Source organism: Pecten maximus, chromosome 4 (genome assembly GCF_902652985.1).
Source record: "Pecten maximus chromosome 4, xPecMax1.1, whole genome shotgun sequence".
Classification (NCBI taxonomy): domain Eukaryota; kingdom Metazoa; phylum Mollusca; class Bivalvia; order Pectinida; family Pectinidae; genus Pecten; species Pecten maximus.
The window spans coordinates 11,978,971-12,000,807 of record NC_047018.1 but is presented as its reverse complement, the minus strand read 5'-3'; the positions used below and the strand labels follow the sequence as shown (position 1 = coordinate 12,000,807).

The 21,837-nt window shown below is 37.9% G+C and overlaps 1 protein-coding gene across 1 annotated transcript in view; it reads left to right on the top strand.

Annotated features, from left to right (window-relative positions):
- Window positions 1–21,837, top strand: part of LOC117324885 (carboxylesterase 5A-like) — a 92,879-nt gene that overhangs the window by 43,242 nt on the left and 27,800 nt on the right. The window contains exons 2-5 of the mRNA XM_033880713.1: window positions 4,927–5,085; window positions 17,920–18,070; window positions 18,698–18,883; window positions 19,104–19,300. Coding sequence (XP_033736604.1) covers window positions 4,927–5,085; window positions 17,920–18,070; window positions 18,698–18,883; window positions 19,104–19,300 — 693 coding nt within the window. The remainder of the gene's footprint in view (window positions 1–4,926; window positions 5,086–17,919; window positions 18,071–18,697; window positions 18,884–19,103; window positions 19,301–21,837) is intronic.

Genomic DNA, 21,837 nt, shown 5'->3' with positions numbered 1-21,837 from the left:
TGTACTGACGGTGTATTACCGTGATACGTGTACTGACGGTGTATTACCGTGATACGTGTACTGACGGTGTATTACCGTGATACGTGTACTGACGGTGTATTACCATGTGACGTGTACTGACGGTGTATTACCGTGAGACGTGTGTACTGACGGTGTATTACCGTGAGACGTGTACTGACGGTGTATTACCATTAGACGTGTGTACTGACGGTGTATTACCGTGAGACGTGTGTACTGACGGTGTATTACCATTAGACGTGTGTACTGATGGTGTATTACCATGTGACGTGTGTACTGACGGTGTATTACCATTAGACGTGTGTACTGACGGGGTATTACCGTCAGACGTGTGTACTGACGGTGTATTACCATTAGACACGTGTACTGACGGTGTTTACCATGAGACGTGTGTACTGACGGTGTATTACCGTCAGACGTGTGTACTGACGGGGTATTACTGTGAGACGTGTGTACTGACGGCAATTCCCGACAAAATAGCCGTCAGATGTAATATTCTTAGAGTAAAACGTTAGAATAGTAATGTTCAGCGTTATGTGTATTCCTATGTTGTTTAACGGTATACCGGTACATACCAAGTATAAAAGCGTGCCATTGCTATTTAAAGATAGATATTTCTATTGTAATCAACATTACTACATTGTTATAGTGATCTATGGGCCAAGATTTGGTCTATGTTTGATATAAAAACGTACCAGTCTGAAGAAATCATATAACCAGCTACGCCAGGTATGCATTTGAAGGTATTACTCACCGGTCATGGGCAAGGCATGTTTGTAACTCCAGTGAACTTTTATATACGTAGTTTGTCATAGGAAATGTAGTAAGATCTAACTTATGCCACTTGATCCCGTAGATTATGACAGAAACCAGTTGACGAGCGAACAGCATACATTTTTACCAAAGCGCCGCTATCAAAAGTCGTAAATGCAAAAATACAAACATGTATAAGTATGTAGGGTAACTGCCTGACAACTTAACATAACTAGGAATGGGGCATACTTTTGGTAATGAGTTGTAGGGGGGGGGGGGGGGGGGGGGGGTATTATACTAGAGCAAGGGTACGTAATTTCGCACTACGGACGATTTTTTATCTTTTCAGATTCAGTTCGTTTTGAGAAAAAAACTGATACGACTCTCTTCCCATAAAACGGATACCGGATAAGTAAATATTTCATTTAAAACAATCCCAGTTTTGTATTGGATGTGTATTTGAAAATATTTAGGGAAAATGTCATTTGATCAGATAATGATAAAAACTGAATACAAATCAAACAAATATTGCAAATAATTATTATAAAACTTTAACAAAGGACAATGAAATACTATGTCCCTGTAACAAAGGACAATGAAATACTAAGTCCCTGTAACAAAGGACGATGACATACTAAGTCCCTGTAACAAAGGACGATGACATACTAAGTCCCTGTAACAAAGGACGATGACATACTAAGTCCCTGTAACAAAGGACGATGACATACTAAGTCCCTGTAACAAAGGACGATGACATACTAAGTCCCTGTAACAAAGGACGATGACATACTAAGTACCTGTAACAAAGGACGATGAAATACTAAGTCCCTGTAACAAAGGACGATGAAATACTAAGTCCCTGTAACAAAGGACGATGAAATACTAAGTCCCTGTAACAAAGGACGATGACATACTAAGTCCCTGTAACAAAGGACAATGACATACCAAGTCCCTGTAACAAAGGACAATGACATACTAAGTCCCTGTAACAAAGGACGTTGAATACTATGTCCCTGTAACAAAGGACGTTAAATACTAAGTCCCTGTAACAAAGGACGTTAAATACTATGTCCCTGTAACAAAGGACAATGACATACTAAGTCCCTGTAACAAAGGACAATGACATACTAAGTCCCTGTAACAAAGGACGTTGAATAATATGTCCCTGTAACAAAGGACGTTAAATACTAAGTCCCTGTAACAAAGGACGTTAAATACTAAGTCCCTGTAACAAAGGACGATGACATACTAAGTCCCTGTAACAAAGGACGTTAAATACTAAGTCCCTGTAACAAAGGACGTTGAAATACTAAGTCCCTGTAACAAAGGACGTTAAATACTATGTCCCTGTAACAAAGGACGTTAAATACTATGTCCTTGTAACAAAGGACGTTAAATACTAAGTCCCTGTAACAAAGGACTATGAAATACTAAGTCCCTGTAACAAAGGACGTTAAATACTAAGTCCCTGTAACAAAGGACGTTAAATACTAAGTCCCTGTAACAAAGGACGTTAAATACTAAGTCCCTGTAACAAAGGACGTTAAATACTAAGTCCCTGTAACAAAGGACGATGAAATACTATGTCCCTGTAACAAAGGACAATGAAATACTATGTCCCTGTAACAAAGGATAATGAAATACTAAGTCCCTGTAACAAAGGATAATGAAATACTAAGTCCCTGTAACAAAGGACAATGAAATACTAAGTACCTGTAACAAAGGACGTTAAAATACTAAGTCCCTGTAACAAAGGATAATGAAATAGTAAGTCCTTGTAACAAAGGACGATGGAACAATAAGTCTCTGTAACGAAGAACGATATAATACCAATTTTCACATACTTCCCAGGGTTATCCAGGGTTGCCAGGGAAAAGATTATAATACAATCTAAGATGGGTCTATTACGTAGACGGGGATATCTCAACCCGAGTGTAAGAGTTTGGCCAGTCAGCACGAGGCTTGCGCCATCTTCATTGTTCTCTTGGAATAACTATGGAACGGCAAATTAACATATACTTAACTAATTGAACCTATCTTCAAGTAATTGAAAATAGGTTCAGTTGATTGAATATATGTTAATTTGGCGTTTCATAAATAACGACATGGTTACTCAGCGTAAAATGATGGCGTTGGGTTATTGTGAGTAGCGTCATATATCACGTGCCGACTGTCTTCACCCCCTGTGTGAGATCGAGTTTTCTCACATACTTTACAGGATTATCCGGCGGTTGCTAGGGTAAAGAGTAATATAATCTTTCATCCCTTTTGGGATGAGATAGGCGGGTCTCAACCCGAGGAGGGAGATTGTTAAATTCCCAAACACGAGGCTTGCCGAGAGTTGAGATCCCCCTATCTCATCCCAAAAAGGGGTGAATGATTATATTTCCTTTACCCTGTTTTCCAATCGAAGTGTGAACCCAATCCAAACGTATGTAAAGAACAACACGTGGACGGCGGATGACAGTTATGATAAGGCTGCAGCAGTCGCTTTTCACCTTACGATGTTGATTTCATAAATATATTTCCGAAAAGAACACCAAACACTCATTTAACTCTGATAAGTAATACTTATTTTAATTTCTTTTGTGAATAATATTGATATTTAGCATTCAAACGTTCCGGGTCAGGTCATAGTGACGTCACCCAATCAAGAAAAAGAGCACGTTCAAAGAGCACATGTAGCTTGTCTTTTCCCTAGGGTGAGATAGGAAAATCCCACCCCGGTAAAACTGCGGATATCCCTGATCTTACACAGGGTGGGTAAAGACAGCCGGCACGCGCTATACGACGCTGCGAACGTGTAAGAGTTTGGCTGGCCAAGCCTCGTGCTGACTAGCCAAACTCTTACACTCGGGTTGAGATATCCCTGGCCACGGAACGGACCCATGATAGATTCTATTATTCTCATATATATCACAGGGTTATTCGGCGTTACACAGGGGGTAAAGACAGCCGGCACGCGCTATATGACGCTGCTCACAATAACGTAACGTTATCATTCTACGTTGAGTAACCATATCGTAAACATTCCAAGGAGCATTGTAGATGGCGCGATGAAAAACGTTTATAAAAGCTTACATTTGCTTGCAAGTGTATGGGAAAAATAATCAGACGCCCTTGTTATACTAATACTGTCATCAAAGCCAAAGACACCTTGTTATACTAATCCTGTTTCCAACACCAAAGACACCAAATTTTGGACAGCTAATTAAAGCGTTGTCACAGACTATACTGTATCATTGCGTTTGTGAAATTAAACTGTCTTTTGAAGATATGATATATGGCTTATTTCAGTAGTTAACGCCGAACCGAAATACTATCTTGTATTGTATGTTCTCTTGGTACTGGGTCGTATTTATAATGTTTTCGAGTTTCAATTTACACTCGGATTCAGCTATTTCGTATCTGTCTGGTCACGTTTTAAATGACATCATAGACAACAACCAGGAAAAATAGACTAGTATAAGATTTTAATGCACGTTATAGTACGTTTTATGGTACGACCATTAATCCTATTGGAATGAATGACTTCCTTGAGAGACAGTGCCCTTACCCATTACGTCGCGGACGCTGTCAGTAGCTAATGGCATACATCGTGCCTCGTGTGACAGCATTGCACTCTAACATAATCATCTCAACTAGATTCTACAAATCTGCATAACACCGTTATCATATAAGTTGTTTTTTGTGTGGAACTTTCTAGCTGTAATCTGTATAGCAATTCACCAGGTACATGATATATTGGCACGTTTCAAATGAGTTCCCCTTATATACGGGATGTTTACGACACCAAATTACAGAGACAAAATCGATCTATTAATATGACAGCGGATGCACAAGTTGCGCATGAAGACAAATTGGTTTCGTCTTAAACGGACGTTAGCTTGTTTCCTCTCAAACATAGGCCCGCGAAACCGAAATATAAATATAATTTCAACTAGAATTTCGCAACTCATCGAAATGTCGTTATTTTTAATACTATTATTAGAGATATTTGATTAAAGGCAATGTTTTGCAATCGACAATCTACTGATTATTCGTGAATTTGTAGGTAGGTACGAACACTATACATACTATATAGGTATGTACACTATACTCTTGTCTATGATGTATATATGCCATAATATGTACAATTTTCCTTGATACTTTCAGCGTCCTCAGAGGCCTCGTCCATGGAAAGGTGTCCTGGATACGCTCGAGCTCCCTCCTGCCTGTCCACAAATGCACGATTTCCAATATGTCCACCAACATTATCCAGACTTTTGGAACGAGGATGAGGACTGCCTCTACCTCAACATATTCGTTCCCTTGGTGAGTACAATTACAAACATTTAAGTTTACTTAAACTGATATAAATGATATAATTGATGGTGGGGGATATAATAATGATAATATAGCCCTCTGTATCCATTGCATGGTCATGTCATCATGCCTTCTTTTCAGAGGATATTGAAAAGACAAAAATAAATCTGCTGCCAATAAGAACGACAAAGGGTTATATCCCCTATCAGGAAGACAACGGGTTCTGTCCCCTATGAGAAAGACAAAAGATTATATATCCCCTGTGAGAAAGGCAAAGGGTTCTATCCCCTATGAGGAAGACAAAGGGTTCTATCCCCTATGAGAAAGACAAAGGGTTATATCCCCTACGAGAAAGACAAAGGGTTATATCCCCTGTGAGAAAGACAAAGGGTTCTGTCCCCTATGAGGAAGACAAAGGGTTATATCCCCTATGAGAAAGACAAAGGGTTATATCCCCTGTGAGGAAGACATAGAGGATATCTAACAGTGTCTTCAGTAATACCAAATATATTTCACGAGTGGGGCTAATATTTTGATATTTTTCACGAGTGCCCAGCACGAGTGAAAAATATCAAAATATTAGCCACACGAGTGAAATATATTTGGTATTACTGAAGACACTGTAGACACGAGTTTGGCCAGTCAACACGAGGCTTGCCAAACTCTTACATGAGGGTTGAGATATCCTAGTTCGCGGAACAGACCCTTGGTTGATTATTTTCCTCACATACTTGCAACCAAACGTAAGTTTTTATCAAAGTTTTTCATCGCGCCGTCTTCAATGCTCCTTGGTTACTCAACGTAAAATGATGACGTTACGTTTTTGTAAGCAGCGTCATATTGTCTGTTGTGTATGTCCCTTATGAGGAAGGCAATGTTCTGTCACTTATGAAAAAAGGATGAAGGTTCTGTCCCCTATCAGGAAGGCTAAGGGTTCTGTCCCGGATGACATAGACATGTCTGTTTGACTTCTAGCGTTAAAGTTGACGATAATGACGAGCTTGTCCGTTGTAAGTATAACGTAAACACGTGGTCAGTGGTTCTATGACCTTCTTATATCAATAGTACACAAAACAATATACCTGACCTTACCTAACTGAGCATAACGACATCTACATCAAATTATTGATAATATGGAGAAACTGCATGTCCAGAATTTTTTTTGTTTTTTTGTTTTTTTTGGTTTTTTTTTATATATATATTATATGACCAGTTGTTTGTGCAAATGTGTGGGTATATATTTTGTTCGTTTTTAGCTCACCTGACACAAAGTGCCAGTGAACATATGGTCTGGTGCATATGAGTTCATATAAATATATATATATATATAGAGAGAGAGAGATCAAGACCATTTACTGACTTGGACAATATATCTATGTAAAACCTTACATTATGATTCACCAATGCACCAGAAAATCATATCACCTCTGTTGTATTATATACCATTTCCTAACATATAACGGTCACGAAAAAAATTGGAAATAGTAATTTTGTCATAATGGCAATGTCAGCGATTCAAGCCTATGGACATCTTGTTAAAATTCTTCAACATTATATTCCCTTATGGACTGCCCTGTGAATGTTTATCAAATGCATGTGTGAGGAGAGAGTGTGTTTTGAGATTCTGTGGTATGTTTGTGTTTCGCTCCTTGTGATAGCGCGGAAATGATGCCGACTTTATAGTGCTACCCCACTGAAGTATACTGAAGACGGCCAGCAGGGCACCTCACCCGAACTCATTATACAGACAACAGTCTACCCACTCGGAAATGCTGAGTGATGAGCAGGAGCAGTGACTACCAATTTTACTCTGGTAACTTCAACCAGGAAACAGGACCCAAACTCTTCTTAACAGGGGCGAACACTCAACTGAAAACAACGTCGAGGGAGACATTAGGAAGGAGAAAACTACCATTGTTAGTGACTCTTGTTTAGACCCACAGGGGCGAACTCTCAACTGCAGCCATAAAGTGAGGCATTTCTATTACATGAGAAAGAAGAAAGTTTCTTAGAAAGAATAGATACGATTTAGCTTAGCTCGGATAATTTTGATAAAAGTTTTGTTTTTCATTATCTTGAGTTCAACACAGCTAAATACGGATACACTTGAAAAGGTATTCTTGGGTACACTTGAAAGGTATTCCAATAAGCTGAGTTAAACACAGCATTAAACGGCTTGCCATACCGAAATCCATGTTGAACACTACAATGAGCAGAAATAGCAACACAAAGCTGTGGTACAATACGAAACAGCCAAACGGAAGTGTGTGTATGTGTATATAGTATATCGTTAACACGATCAAAGGGGCCAACAGACACTTACACTGTGTAGTACCACCTTGTTGACGGAGCGCGTGCGGGGGCGGACTCTAGGTCATTTGTTATAATTAGAGCCTGCACGCGCATTCAAAGAGACGGGATGCACAGTTATCGTGTTTAGTGATAAAAACAACTTTCATCCTGCTGAACCTCAGACGAGCAAACTGATCGGGCCTTCATAAATAGATCGCCTGCTGATGACGTAATGTGTAAACAAGTGAAGGGAAGATGCACGTGGATTTGAGATTCTGCAAGCACCTGTTAGAATCTCGGGTTCACCTAATTGTGATAATTTCTCTGACATTTGCTTTCAAATATAAAGTTTTCTTTTTATTTGAACATTTTCTACGCCTTAATTCGTCGCGAGACAGTGAGTGGGTGCTATGATAGGTATCAAGCCAAGGTTCAGACAACGTCAGCAAAGCCTCTCCGACTTACTGGACCTCTGCCTTCAATTACACAGATAGGGGGTTATGGACACATTGTAATTTATAATCCCTTGGTGTAAATCAGTTCTATCTTTTATTATAATAATGAATTGGCTACTTCTTCATGTTCTATTACATGTATATTGTTTTACTACTTAGTTCTATTATCATACATTGTTTACTACTTAGTTCTATTACCATACATTGTTTTACTACTTAGTTATATTATCACATATTGTTTTACTACGTAGTTCTATCATCATACATTGTTTTACTACTTAGTTATATTATCATACATTGTTTTACTACTTAGTTCTATTACCATACATTGTTTTACTACTTAGTTATATTATCATACATTGTTTACTACTTAGTTATATTATCATACATTGTTTTACTACTTAGTTATATTATCATATATTGTTTTACTACTTAGTTCTATTACCATACATTGTTTACTACTTAGTTCTATCATCATACATTGTTTTATTACGTAGTTCTATTATCATACATTGTTTTACTACTTAGTTATATTATCATATATTGTTTTACTACTTAGTTCTATTATCATACATTGTTTACTATTTAGTTCTATCATCATACATTGTTTTACTACTTAGTTCTATCATCATACATTGTTTACTACTTAGTTCTATTATCATACATTGTTTACTACTTAGTTCTATCATCATACATTGTTTTACTACGTAGTTCTATCATCAAACATTGTTTTACTACTTAGTTCTATTACCATACATTGTTTTACTACGTAGTTCTATCATCATACATTGTTTTACTACTTAGTTCTATCATCATACATTGTTTTACTACTTAGTTCTATTACCATACATTGTTTTACTACGTAGTTCTATCATCATACATTGTTTTACTACTTAGTTCTATCATCATACATTGTTTTACTACGTAGTTCTATTATCATACATTGTTTTACTACTTAGTTCTATTATCATACATTGTTTTACTACTTAGTTCTATTATCATACATTGTTTTACTACGTAGTTCTATCATCATACATTGTTTTACTACTTAGTTCTATCATCATACATTGTTTTACTACTTAGTTCTATTACCATACATTGTTTTACTACGTAGTTCTATCATCATACATTGTTTTACTACTTAGTTCTATCATCATACATTGTTTTACTACGTAGTTCTATTATCATACATCGTTTTACTACTTAGTTCTATCATCATACATTGTTTTACTACTTAGTTCTATTATCATACATTGTTTTACTACGTAGTTCTATCATCATACATTGTTTTACTACGTAGTTCTATTATCATACATTGTTTTACTACTTAGTTCTTTTATCATACATTGTTTTACTACTTAGTTATATTATCATACATTGTTTTGCTACTTTGTTTTATTACCATACAATATTTTCTACTTAGTTCTATTACCATACATTGTTTTACTACTTATTTCTACTATTATAAAGTGTTTTACTACTTAGCTCTATTACCATACATTGTTTTACTACTTAGTTCTATCACCATACATGGTTTTTCTCATGCTTGGGTTGGCAGTCAATCAATGCTAAACATAACAGCGGAATATTTATGAATTAAACATAGGCAGTAAGACAGTTTCTACTAGCTTATACGTGTATGTCAATTATCCTAATGAGCAGTCAATTTTAATTTTACTGATATAAAGGTCTTCTTTGCGTTTGTTATTGATGAAGGATACGTTTTTCAGTGAGAGTTGCACGCGTTAACCTAATTTGAGGAATACACGCTTCAACTACACTGTCGCTATTGTTATCCCTGCATGATTATCACTATTACCTTTTTTCTTGAACTCTTTTTATCGTTACGGTAGTTCTGTGAAATTGTCCTATGTGGATGCTTGATGTCTGTGGTAAATTGAGTTTGTTTATATGTGTTGTCAAATAGCAAAGCCGGCAGGTGCGTTATTTCCGAAGCCAGAGTATAAACAGGATGGAAGGAGAAATTAATGATAGTAAGGCTCCTCCCTGGTGATCGCTCACGGTGATTCGACAAGTATCACTCTAGGTCTAATTATGGATTGTAAATCTGGTACATGTCCAATCATTGTGGAACAACATGTATAACATAGAAAGAAATGTTATCACTAACAGAATTAAAAAAAAAACTTAAAAGAAATACACCTGGTTATCTCTTGGGGGGCCAATATGAAAGTTAGGGGCAGAACTTCACAGGTGAATCGTCCCTGGAGAAAAGGGAAACAAACAGTGCAGTGGGGTAACGGATAATGTAGGGTAGAGGGTCATAGTCCCGCATTGTTGACTTCCAAGCTCCAGTATCATGAATGTTCCTTAACTTGATTTTTTCTAAGGAAAACATTACAACTTTAAGGAAAGTTCTTTTCTTAAATGAAATATTACTTTCGTTGACGAAATCTGGGCCAGAACTGTACTACAAATGACCTCCAAATATGTGAGTGGCGTGTATAAAAAGCACAACCCTCGAGCGTTTCTTACATGCTATATTTGAACAAAATGGATTAATTGCACTGTTATAGATGTATGAATAGCCGTAGATTATACCAGTTCTCTTGCGTAATGCAATTGATGGAGATTTTACCAATCGAAACACTGCGAATGTGACTCCTGCTAAATCGCATCGGAAATAAGGAGTAAGTTTCCATCTTGTAACCAGGAAGATGGTTTAAAACAGCACTATTTGCTTCCGGGATCGTTGAAAATTCTGAAAGGTCATCGTTTCAATCATTTTCCGCCGGAAAACAAGTTACTGTCGAAAGGCAAGAACGATCTTTATCTTTCATTTAAAAGGAAAGCGGTCCAAATTTTAAGACCGAAGTATCAAGACTGCTTCAATATGCCACTTATAACAGAAGGCTGGAGATCAGGACACTTGGTGCCCGTATATTTCAGACATAGAAGAAGCCGATGAGGTGAAATGACATTCACTGATTGGCTTTCACAACCGGCGATACAGAGCCGTCTTATCCGGTGACAGCTCTGCTAAACGTGTATCTTAAACGATCTTTGGTGATAGTAATGGTAATGATGAAATGAAGAATTTAAAGCATCACGTCTTCGTTCCTGGTACTGTAATTCATTTCTTTAGGACACTTATATGTCAAACATTCTCTATCACAAAGTGTTCAGGTGTGAGCTGAGGGGATGACATCTGTTTCGTTGTCCACATATTCTTTAGTACACCGCTTTTTACAAAACTAGAGAATATCGATGCCACAACTAAGCTGTTATTTAAGTAAAGGACCTATCTGAGCAATGTCAAACGACTTCTGAAGACATGGTATAAGATGTGTAGTCCGCTAGCCGCTAAGTTGAAGAACAATTTCAATCTAACACATCTTATTGACAAAATATGCATCGTCACAAATACTTTCTGCGTGTGCCCAGATTGTGCTAGCACCAAAAGGTAAACGCAAATTATTACGACCTGCCTTTAATGTCAATGAGTCCAGATTTTCTCACGTGACTTGACATCTTACTATATCGGCAATATTTCGACTATAATGCTTGTCAAGGTTGTGGCATGTGTAAGTTAGGCTTAATTTCGTAGCAAGTATCCTTGTCGTCATATTAGAAGTTACTTTAGTCCCTGTCGTCATATAAATAGTTAGTTTATTAGCTCACCTGACTCGAACGGCCGGTGAGCTTATGTTATGGCGGGGCGTCCGTCGACAGCAACTTTTGCTTTAAATCGCTACTAGTCAAATCGTCCTGATTGGATTTGAACCAAATTTGGTCAGAACGATCCCTTTGGGGAAAGGGAACAGATTTTGCATAACTGGTGGCTGTGACCGCCCTTAGGGTCGGAGGAGCGGAGCCCAGTAGGAGAAATAGAGATAAATCATTTAAATCTCTACTAGTCATAAAGTTCTGAATGGATTTGACCCAAATTTGGTCAGAATTATTCTTAGGGAAAAGGAAACATATTTTGCATAAATGATGACTCTGACCCCCCTGGGGCAAGAGGGGTGCGGCCCATTACGGGAAATAGAAACAAGTCCTTTTAACGGTTACTTGTATTTTGAAACAATTGAGATCCAAATCCAATAACCTTGTGTATCATTGTTAGGCATAAACACAATCCTGATGTAAAAATCCATGGGATCTTTTCACACCCCTAGGAAGTATGGACTTCGTAATTGGGCATTTAGTCTGTCACCATCATAGTGTTTACATTATAGACCACCGTAACACCACATTTAGTCTGTAACCATCATAGTGTTTACATTATAGACCACCGTAACACCCCATTTAGTCTCTCACCATCATAGTGTTTACATTATAGACCACCGTAACACCACATTTAGTCTGTCACCATCATAGTGTTTACATTATAGACCACCGTAACACCACAGTTAGTCTGTAACCATACTAGTGTTTACATTATAGACCACCGTAACACCACAGTTAGTCTGCCATCAACCAGTAATGCACCATCGGGGTTCTAGGCAAGGTACGGATAGTCAGTTTACGAACTCGTGATATTTCAAATCGCTTTTATTTCATTGAATAAATATCAAAATTGTATTTGCCACTTTCTTTACATTTAATGTACCTATACGCAGTTTCTATTAGCACTTGTGTATATTGTTAACATCAGTTTGGTATTAACCGAATATGAAGTACCGTGTAGTTATTGGTATTGCTGTTTGATCGACATCCTTTGCTATCATTGGAGAGAGCAGGTTAAGCGTGCATCAAGAGCATTCCTTTCATTGATTTTATTTGATCAATTAGATTAAAGATAATAAAAGTGTTTTCATTTTTCAAATGCCAAGCTAATTTAAATTCTTATAAGATACTTTTTTTTCAAGTATTTACAAAAATGCCTTGTAACATTACTGACAGGAGTAAGACATGGTATAGAGTAGATACCGTGGTAAATTATGGTAGAATCTGTAAAATCCGCGAGATTGTCTGTATAATCACCGTCACAGTAAGATATTATACACGCCTTTAATGTGTCATATCCTAACCACAACAAAAACGTCTGCTGTGATGGAGCGATATCAATTCGGAGGAAATGAAATAGAGAATTCACATGATAAACCACAGGTTTAAAAATTAAATGCAAGAATATTGAAACTAAACCTGATCATGGCATCCAGAAATTTAATGACATAATAAACGATCTCAATTACCGTAAGCCGTCAAACGTTCCGTCTGCCTCCTATGGTGTCCGATTAACCGCGGCGACACTATCATACTCTCCTTGAGCCCACGGAGCAGACTTTCTGTTCCGGACTATTTTTGGAACTCTCCAATTCGGAAGACTGATTAGTACATTGGTGAAGCAAACAGCATGTTTATGCCTAGTCAATTACAAATCTATTTCACATTTTAACGTCTCTCTCGGCGTTTAGAAATCCATTCATGAAATATGTGAAATTATTTGGCATGATAACAAGTTTGATTACATAACTATCTCTGAGTAGATCCGGGACGCGGGGCCGGCTCTCGGCACGTGCTGATTGGGGCTACACTATCTGGGGATCAAGTGTTATGAAATCATTGAAACGATTACACCACATTCCAACCCATTCACGAAACGTTTCGAGAGTTTTATGGCAGTCTCGAGATAAAGAAAAAATCCCAACTGTTGATCTCACGGAATTCAGAAAGGAACAAAAATAAAAACGATAATTTTGGAATGTGCTTGTAAATCTAATACTGTGTGTCAGTCAAAAGCCACGTTGTGCTCCGCTGTCAACACTACTATGGGCGGCGGAAAGGGCAAAAACCCATTAAAACAAAACCAATGTCAAAAATCATATCAATAGACATCCTTTTCAAATCAACATATTGTATGGAACAAGCAATGTTCAAAACCAAACCAATGGACAAAACAACATTGTCTATTGGTTTGGTTTTCTTGTCTATTGGTTTGGTTTTGAAAATTGCTTGTTCCATAACATATGTTGATTTGAAAAGGATGTCTGTTGATATGATTTTTGACATTGGTTTTGTTTAAATGGATTTTTGCCCTTTCTGCCGCCCATACACTACCCCGCTACAGACAAATCTATCATTCTGATATCGTTACAATGATTCTACAATATATCATATCATATTTTATTTGTGCTATGTTTTGTATGGTTTCTGTCGGGCAGGTTCCCAGACAGTGATGACGACCTCGTTCAGTATAAAAACGTAAGCAAGACAGCCTTAGTCGGCGCTGATCATTGTGATTATTGGAAACTGCTTTTTTGCATTTGATTTAATATCAGTATGCGACATGTTTTATTTACACAATTGCGTATGGCACATGTTTTATTTACACCATTGTGTGTTGTATAAGGGACATATTTATTTTATTTACACCATTTGTATGGGACATGTTATATTTACACCATTGTGTATGAACATGTTTTATTTACACCATTTGTATGGGACATGTTTTATTTACACCATTGTGTATGAACATGTTTTATTTACACCACCTTGTATGTGACATGTTTTATTTACACCATTTGTATGGGACATGTTTTATTTATACCGTTTTGTATGGGACATGTTTTATTTATACCATTTTGTATGGGACATGTTTTATTTACACCATTTGTATGGGACATGTTTTATTTATACCGTTTTGTATGGGACATGTTTTATTTATACCATTTTGTATGGGACATGTTTTATTTATACCATTTGTATGGGACATGTTTTATTTACACCATTGTATGGGACATGTTTTATTTACACCATTTGTATGGGACATGTTTTATTTACACCACCTTGTATGGGACATGTTTTATTTACACCATTTGTATGGGACATGTTTTATTTACACCATTTGTATGGGACATGTTTTATTTACACCATTGTATGGGACATGTTTTATTTACACCATTTGTATGGGACATGTTTTATTTACACCATTGTATACCTACATACAAGCACGTCCTGTTGAAATCTAAAACTATCATAGGTCCGTCAGAATTTCTTTCTGAACAATTAAAAAACACACATCTATATAACTTGTTTAATGGCATCTAAATGAACAGTTTTCTGATAATTACATCATATTGATGTACCAATAAGGTTGATAATTACATCATGTAGATGTACCAATAAGGATGATACTTACATCATATAGATGTATCAATAAGGATGATAATTATACATTATATAAATGTACCAATAAGGTAGATAATTACATCATATAAATGTACCAATAAGGATGACAATTACATCATATAGATGTACCAATAAGGATGATAATTACATCATATAGATGTACCAATTAGGATGATAATTACCATTAGGATGATATTACATTATACCGACGTACCAATTAGGATGAAAATAACATCATATTGATGTATCAATAAGGATCATTATCACGTTATACCGACCATTATGCTAAATATAGCATACTCTACTAAATGTATAGTCACTATTTCAATATACAATGTTATCAGACACTGAAACATGGCTTTCAGTACGATTGATCAGACTACCGGTAACTGAAACATTGAACTAATACACTGGATAAGAATACTACGGCAGCGTATTAGGGCCAATACTAATCCGTACGTACGAATTAGTAAATCGTACGTACGATTTAAAAAAAATTTTATAGTGGCCCTAATACGCTTCCGTAGAATACAGTATGAATGAACAATAAAGAAAACTGTTTAAGCACTATGATGACAAAAAAAGAGAACATATTGACATCAGCAATTACAAAACATATCATCGTACACGTATATATTATTAGTGTGAAACTGGTTATATCTATATGTCTATGAGTCTGTTGGTCCGATGTGTATGTTTGACCGAGTTGGCGCTGTATATCTTGTCTGTAATGACGTGGATATTAAGTATAACTAACTGTCTTTTTATGAGTATATGTATGACTGTGTGTTGATGTAGCTGACTCTTAATTGAGATGTATACGTCTTTGTGTATGATTAAAAAAATAAATTTGCATTCTATATCTTGTCGGTAATCGTGTGGATTTTATATATGTTTATCTGACAGCTGGTGTGTTTTTTATTAGGCTATCAGTGAATTGTGTGATTGTCTTTATATCTAACAGTGACAGGATTTATGTCGGTCAGAATCTGCCATATTGTATATCTCTCGTCTGTCAGCGAGTCTGTTTTGCATCTGTATAGGCGTCAAACGGATCGGATGAACATTTGTGTACGTTATATGTACGAATGTATGCATGCATGTTTTGAAGATAGGAGCACGTAAGCTAGTACGAAAAGAAATAGTAATGAAAGTAATCAATGAAGCATCAAACATGTAGTGTATTGTATAAGTTGTAAGAAGTGTAAAGAGTCGAGATCACTATAGACTTTGGCTAGTATTGTTTGGCTGATAGTCATAACCTTTTGGCTCTGAGTGGGGGGAAAAAAAGAAAAAAAGATTTAAAAACAATGTTACTACAGACCTAGAGGTAAAACAATTTATGTGACGAAAGATAATCATTACGAAAAGAATAATAAAATCGGGTAGGAGTTAACAATGATAATAAAAACAAACAAGAAGTTGAACTAAAAACCGGACAAAAGCAACCATAGTAATGATAATAATGATAAAAGTAATCACTCATGACGGAACGTTTAAAGGAAGTAGCACTGTAGGTGTTATAATTCCGTTTCGTAATTTGTTCCAAATCGGACTTCCTGAAGCTACAAAAATATTTCCGTGAAATTTAGTAAAGAGTTTTGGAATCGTGTGTGTCTGGTTTGTATAACACATTGTAAGTCGAACACATTACACAAATACACAGGAACAAGACGATTCATGTACACCTTTGTACCTCTCCTTAATACATAAAAATCATCTAATAGCAACACAAAGCATAACAACAGACAGAGTGTCACAGGGAACATCTAAAACCAACCAAGCTGTCTGTTTTTGAGATTTGTAAAGTTGTTGAATCGAACTTTGTGAACATACTTTCCAAACTGTTCATATTCATGGTGCTCGTGTATTTGTTAAGGGAAATCTCGCAGGAATCATCTTTCCTAAAACCTGACTCGGGAAGACACTCATGAATAGGTGCAAGTTTCCATTCCTACTAGACTTTATATTGGGGGTCAAAAATATAGGTGAGATGTCCAGCTATATGAACATGTGATAACTAAAGTCAGTTTGAATCCATTCCATCCCCACCTACATATTTAAATTGGACGAGTGATTTTAGATTTTGTTTTTGAATTGTCGAAACTTTGATAATGTATACTGTCAGCTTACTAGGAATAGAAGGAAAATAATAATAGAGAGTTTCGGCGATTTTAGATTTATCAGATGTCTTAGTGTTGAAGTATTCTTTTTTGGAGAGAAAGATCCCTCAAAATGTTCCCACGGGTTGTCAAGGTTGTTCTTAATGACAGATTGGTCAATATAGATTTGGCCTCCTGAATCACTTATAATACGGTAGTTGTCCATATCATGCACCTAAACCGTCTCTTACCCAGAATGCCGTTGTCGGCCATCCATTCTGACTGTGTAGATTTTTTTTTTAACTCGATAACGTGCGTGTTCGTCAACAATTCTGAGAATAGTTTTGTCCATATATGGGGGACCGTTGTAAACTTCTCCAAACGTCTCAACGAACGTCCAGGGTGCTGTTATGATATCAGAAAGGAAATTATCCTCATCAAAAACCTTAATTGATCGGTAGAGGGTATTTTTGCGTGAACAGTTTGAGCCAGACTTCCGTTTACGTACTAAACAAAAGGGGTAGTGGTTGCTAAACCCATTTGTTCATCACCTTCAACGCTCGGATTAGGATCGGTGGTGATGTACATGTGTATATATATCTGGTCATTAAGAGATTAAAACTGAAAAACCGTCGTAAAATAAGTAACCATCTGTGATAATTCTCGGGTGGAGGTAATATCAATCAGTTGATTTGTCTAAGGTCAATATTGAAATCCCCCATGATAATCGCTTCGAGACATAAGTATGGTTGACAATAAGAGAAATGGTGTCTCAGGTTCGTTTTACCTATATCACTCCATTATGACATACTTTACATTTGTTACAATGTTTAGGGTGATAGCCATTATTTTGTATGTATATATATTTTACTTCGATCTGATGTTACTATATTCACCAGAATACATCCACAAATAACCCACTTCCGGTGCTACTGTACATCCATGGAGGATCAAATGAAGTGGGGATGGGCGGAATGTTTGACGGAGATGTTTTGGCCGGATTCGGGGACATCATAGTCATCAACTTCAACTACAGACTCGGAGCCTTCGGTAAATATCAAGTTGTCATTTATTACTATTCTATCATGTAAATACTAGCAGTTTTCGCTTTATCAAAACATTATGTTATGTCTTAATTGCATTGAAGTCAAATGAAAGGCTGTTTGTGTATCTTCACATGGAAATATGTCGTAACGGAAATTCTATTCACTTTATCGAAAGGGAAATACTAGTTAGTGATATATTTATGCACTCAAAGGGGAAACAATATCCAAACCGTATCACATCTTGTTTCAATATCAGGTATTTGTTTATTAGACCGTATTTCACGATCAATGGTGTATTTTGCATCTTACAGTTTGTGACATGTATTGTTATTACTCAGCAGCAACACACGCAGACACTCTCACACTTACACATAATTACAGCATTATGCAATGTCCAGCCTTGGAGACAAGCCGACAATAGAGCCTCACTGAAGGACGACAGGTCGAGATTGCTCTGCCTTTTTAACAAACTGTAGACAAAGAGCCTATCAGTCTTTCAGATATGTGGCTTTATTGTAGCGCCCTCTGACGGTGACACCTCGGAGAGTGACATGTTTCTCATTTGTATTTACATTGTTACACCAGTAGAAATGGTCGGTACAATTAATTTTCATTCTACGTTGACCTTCAGGCTTCTTTGGCGCAAAGGAGGAAGGTTTGGAGGGTAACTATGGTTTCCTGGACCAGGTGGCAGCCATGAGATGGGTCAATGGCAACGTCCATTTTTTTGGTGGGGATCCTAAACGCGTGACGATTGATGGTCACAGCGCAGGCGCAGCGGATGTAGGATTCCATTTAATTTCTCCCCTTACAAAAGGTACATTTCAGTCAGTCAAAGCAGCGGAAATGAAGCCATTTGTTGCGTTTAACTGTCAAAAAGCATTTTTTGCAAGACAAATGTTTTGTGTCCAGTATTAAACCCAATGAAATGATTGCAATTGAAATAGTATAAGTTAAACATGTAAAATCATCAAGCCAAACTATTTTCTCTGAAAATATCCAGTATGAGGCTATTTGAAATGAATGCCATTTTATAGGGTTGTTCCAGTATGCCGTAATACAAAGTGGATCACCTTTAGCTTTCTGGGCCATGGCTAAATCGTCCTGGAAGAAAGGGTACAATGTGAATCTAACGTGCCAGGACTACTGGTGTCCCTCAGGATCAAACTCTGTTGATTATAAACAGTTCCTTAAGGAGCTGCCCATGAGTCAAATCAGATTCATACCAGGAAGGGTAAGGATATATATATGTGTGTTTTTTAGTATAATGTTACATTGATCGAATGACGGAAGATTGATAGTGTAAGGTTAAATTGATGGTGTGAGGTTAGATTGATGGTGTGAGGTTAGATTGATGGTGTGAGGTTATATTGATGGTGTGAGGTTATATTGGTGGTGTAAGGTTAAATTGATGGTGTGAGGTTAGATTGATGGTGTGAGGTTATATTGATGGTGTGAGGTTAGATTGATGGTGTGAGGTTAGATTGATGGTGTGAGGTTATATTGATGGTGTGAGGTTATATTGATGGTGTGAGGTTAGATTGATGGTGTGAGGTTAGATTGATGGTGTGAGGTTAGATTGATGGTGTGAGGTTATATTGATGGTGTGAGGTTATATTGATGGTGTGAGGTTAGATTGATGGTGTGAGGTCAGATTGATGGTGTGAGGTTATATTGATGGTGTGAGGTTATATTGATGGTGTGAGGTTAGATTGATGGTGTGAGGTTAGATTGATGGTGTGAGGTTAACTTGATGGTGTGAGGTTAGATTGATGGTGTGAGGTTAGATTGATGGTGTGAGGTTATATTGATGGTGTGAGGTTATATTGATGGTGTGAGGTTTTTTTGGGGGGGTTTTTTCCCGGTTATTGGAGGGTGTGGGTTATTTGGGTGGGTTTTATTTGGGGTGTGGGTTTTGGGTTGGGTTTTTGCGGGTTTGGGTTTTTGTGGTGTGGGTTTTTGGGGTGTGGGTTGTTGTGGGGCGGTTTTTAGGGTGTGGGTTTTTGGGGTGTGGGTTTTTGTGGTGTGGGTTTTTGTGGTGTGGGGTTTTTGTGGTGTGGGTTTGTGGTGGAGGTTTTGCGGGTTGGGTTTTCTTGGGGGTTTTGGGGTTTTGGGTTTTTGGGTTTGGGGTTTTTTGGGGGGGTTTGTTTGGTGTGGGTTTTGTGTTGGGTTTTGTGGTGGGTTTTTTGGGGTGGGTTTTTTGGGGTGGGGGTTTTGTTTTGGGGTTTTCTTGGGGTGTGGGTTTTTGGGTTGGTTTATTGTGGTGTGGGTTGTTTGTTTTGGGGTTTGTTGGTTTGGTTTTTGTGGTGGGGGGTTTTGTGTGTGGGTTGTTGGGTGGGTTTTGTGGGTGGGTTTTGTGGTGTGGGTTTTTTGTGTTTGGTTTTGTGGTGTGGGGTTTTTGCTGGTGTGGGTTTTGGGGTGTGGGTTTTTTGTGGGTGGTTTGTGGTGTGGGGTTTTTGGGGTGGGTTTTTTGGTTGGGGTTTTTGCTGGTGGGTTTTTTGGGGTTGGTTTTGGTGGTGTGGGTTGTTGTGGTGGGGTTTGTTGTGTGTGGGTTTTTGGGGTTGGGTTTTTGGGGTGTGGGTTTTTGTTGTGGGTTTTTTTGGTGTGGGTTTTGTGGTGTGGGTTTTTGTGGTGGGTTTTTGTGGTGTGGGTTTTTGTGGTGAGGTTTTGTGGTGTGGTTGTTTGGGGTTGGGTTTTTTTTGGGTGGGTTTTTTGTGGTTTGGGGTTTTGGGGGTTTGGGGTTGTTGTGGTGTGAGTTTCTTGCTGGGTGGTTTTTGGGGGTTGTTGCGGTTGTTGGGGGTTGTGGGTTTTATGGTGTGGGTTTGGGTGTGGGTTTCCCTTGTGGTGGAGGTTATTTGGGGGGGGTTTTAATGGTTTTGTTTATTGTTTTTGTGGGGTTAATTGATGGTGGGGTGAGGGTTTTGGGTTGGGGTGTGGGTTTTGATGGTGTGGGTTAGTTGTGGGTGATTATATTGTTGTGTGGGTTTTCGATTTAAAACTTTTTTGGGGTTTTTAAAGGTGGGTTTTAGGTTTTTTTGGTGTGGGTTTTTTGGGTGGGTTGTTGGGGTGTGGGTTCTTTTTGGGGGTTTTGTGGGGGGTTTATTGGGTGGGTCGGTTTCTTTTGGGTGTGGGTTAATTAGGTGGGGGGAGTTTTTGTGTTTAGGTGTTGATGGTGTGGGTTGTTGTGGGTGGGTTTTGTTGGGTTGGGTTATTTTTGGGTTTTGGGGTTTGGGTTTTTGGGGGGTGTGGGTTGGTTGGGGGGGTTTTTGGGTTATTTTTGGGTGGTTTTTGTGGGGGTTTTCTTGATGGTGTGGGTTGTTGTGGTGTGGGTTTTTGTGGTGTGGGTTTTTGTGGTGTGGTTTTGTTTTGGGGGGTTTGTGTTGGGGTTTTTGTTGGGGTTTTTTGGGTTTTCTTTTGTGGTGTGGGTTTTTCCCTTTGGGGCGTGGTGTGGGTTTTTCTGGGTTTTTGGGTTGGGTTGGGTGGGGTTTTAAAATTGTGGTTTTGGGGTTTTTCTTGTTGTTGTGGGGTTTTTGGGGTTGGGTTTTATTTTTTTTTGTGGGTTAATTGTGGTGGGGGGTTGTTGTGGTGTGGGTTTTTGTGTGTGGGGTTTTTGGGGTGTGCGTTTTTTTGGGTTTTTGGGGTTTTGGTGGTGTGGGTCTTGTGGTGTGGGTTCTTTGTGGGGTCTGTGGGGGGGGGGCCTTGGGGGTGTTTGGTTTTTTGTTGTGTGGGTTTTTTTGGGTGGGTTTTGTGGTGTGGGGTTTTTTTGGGGGT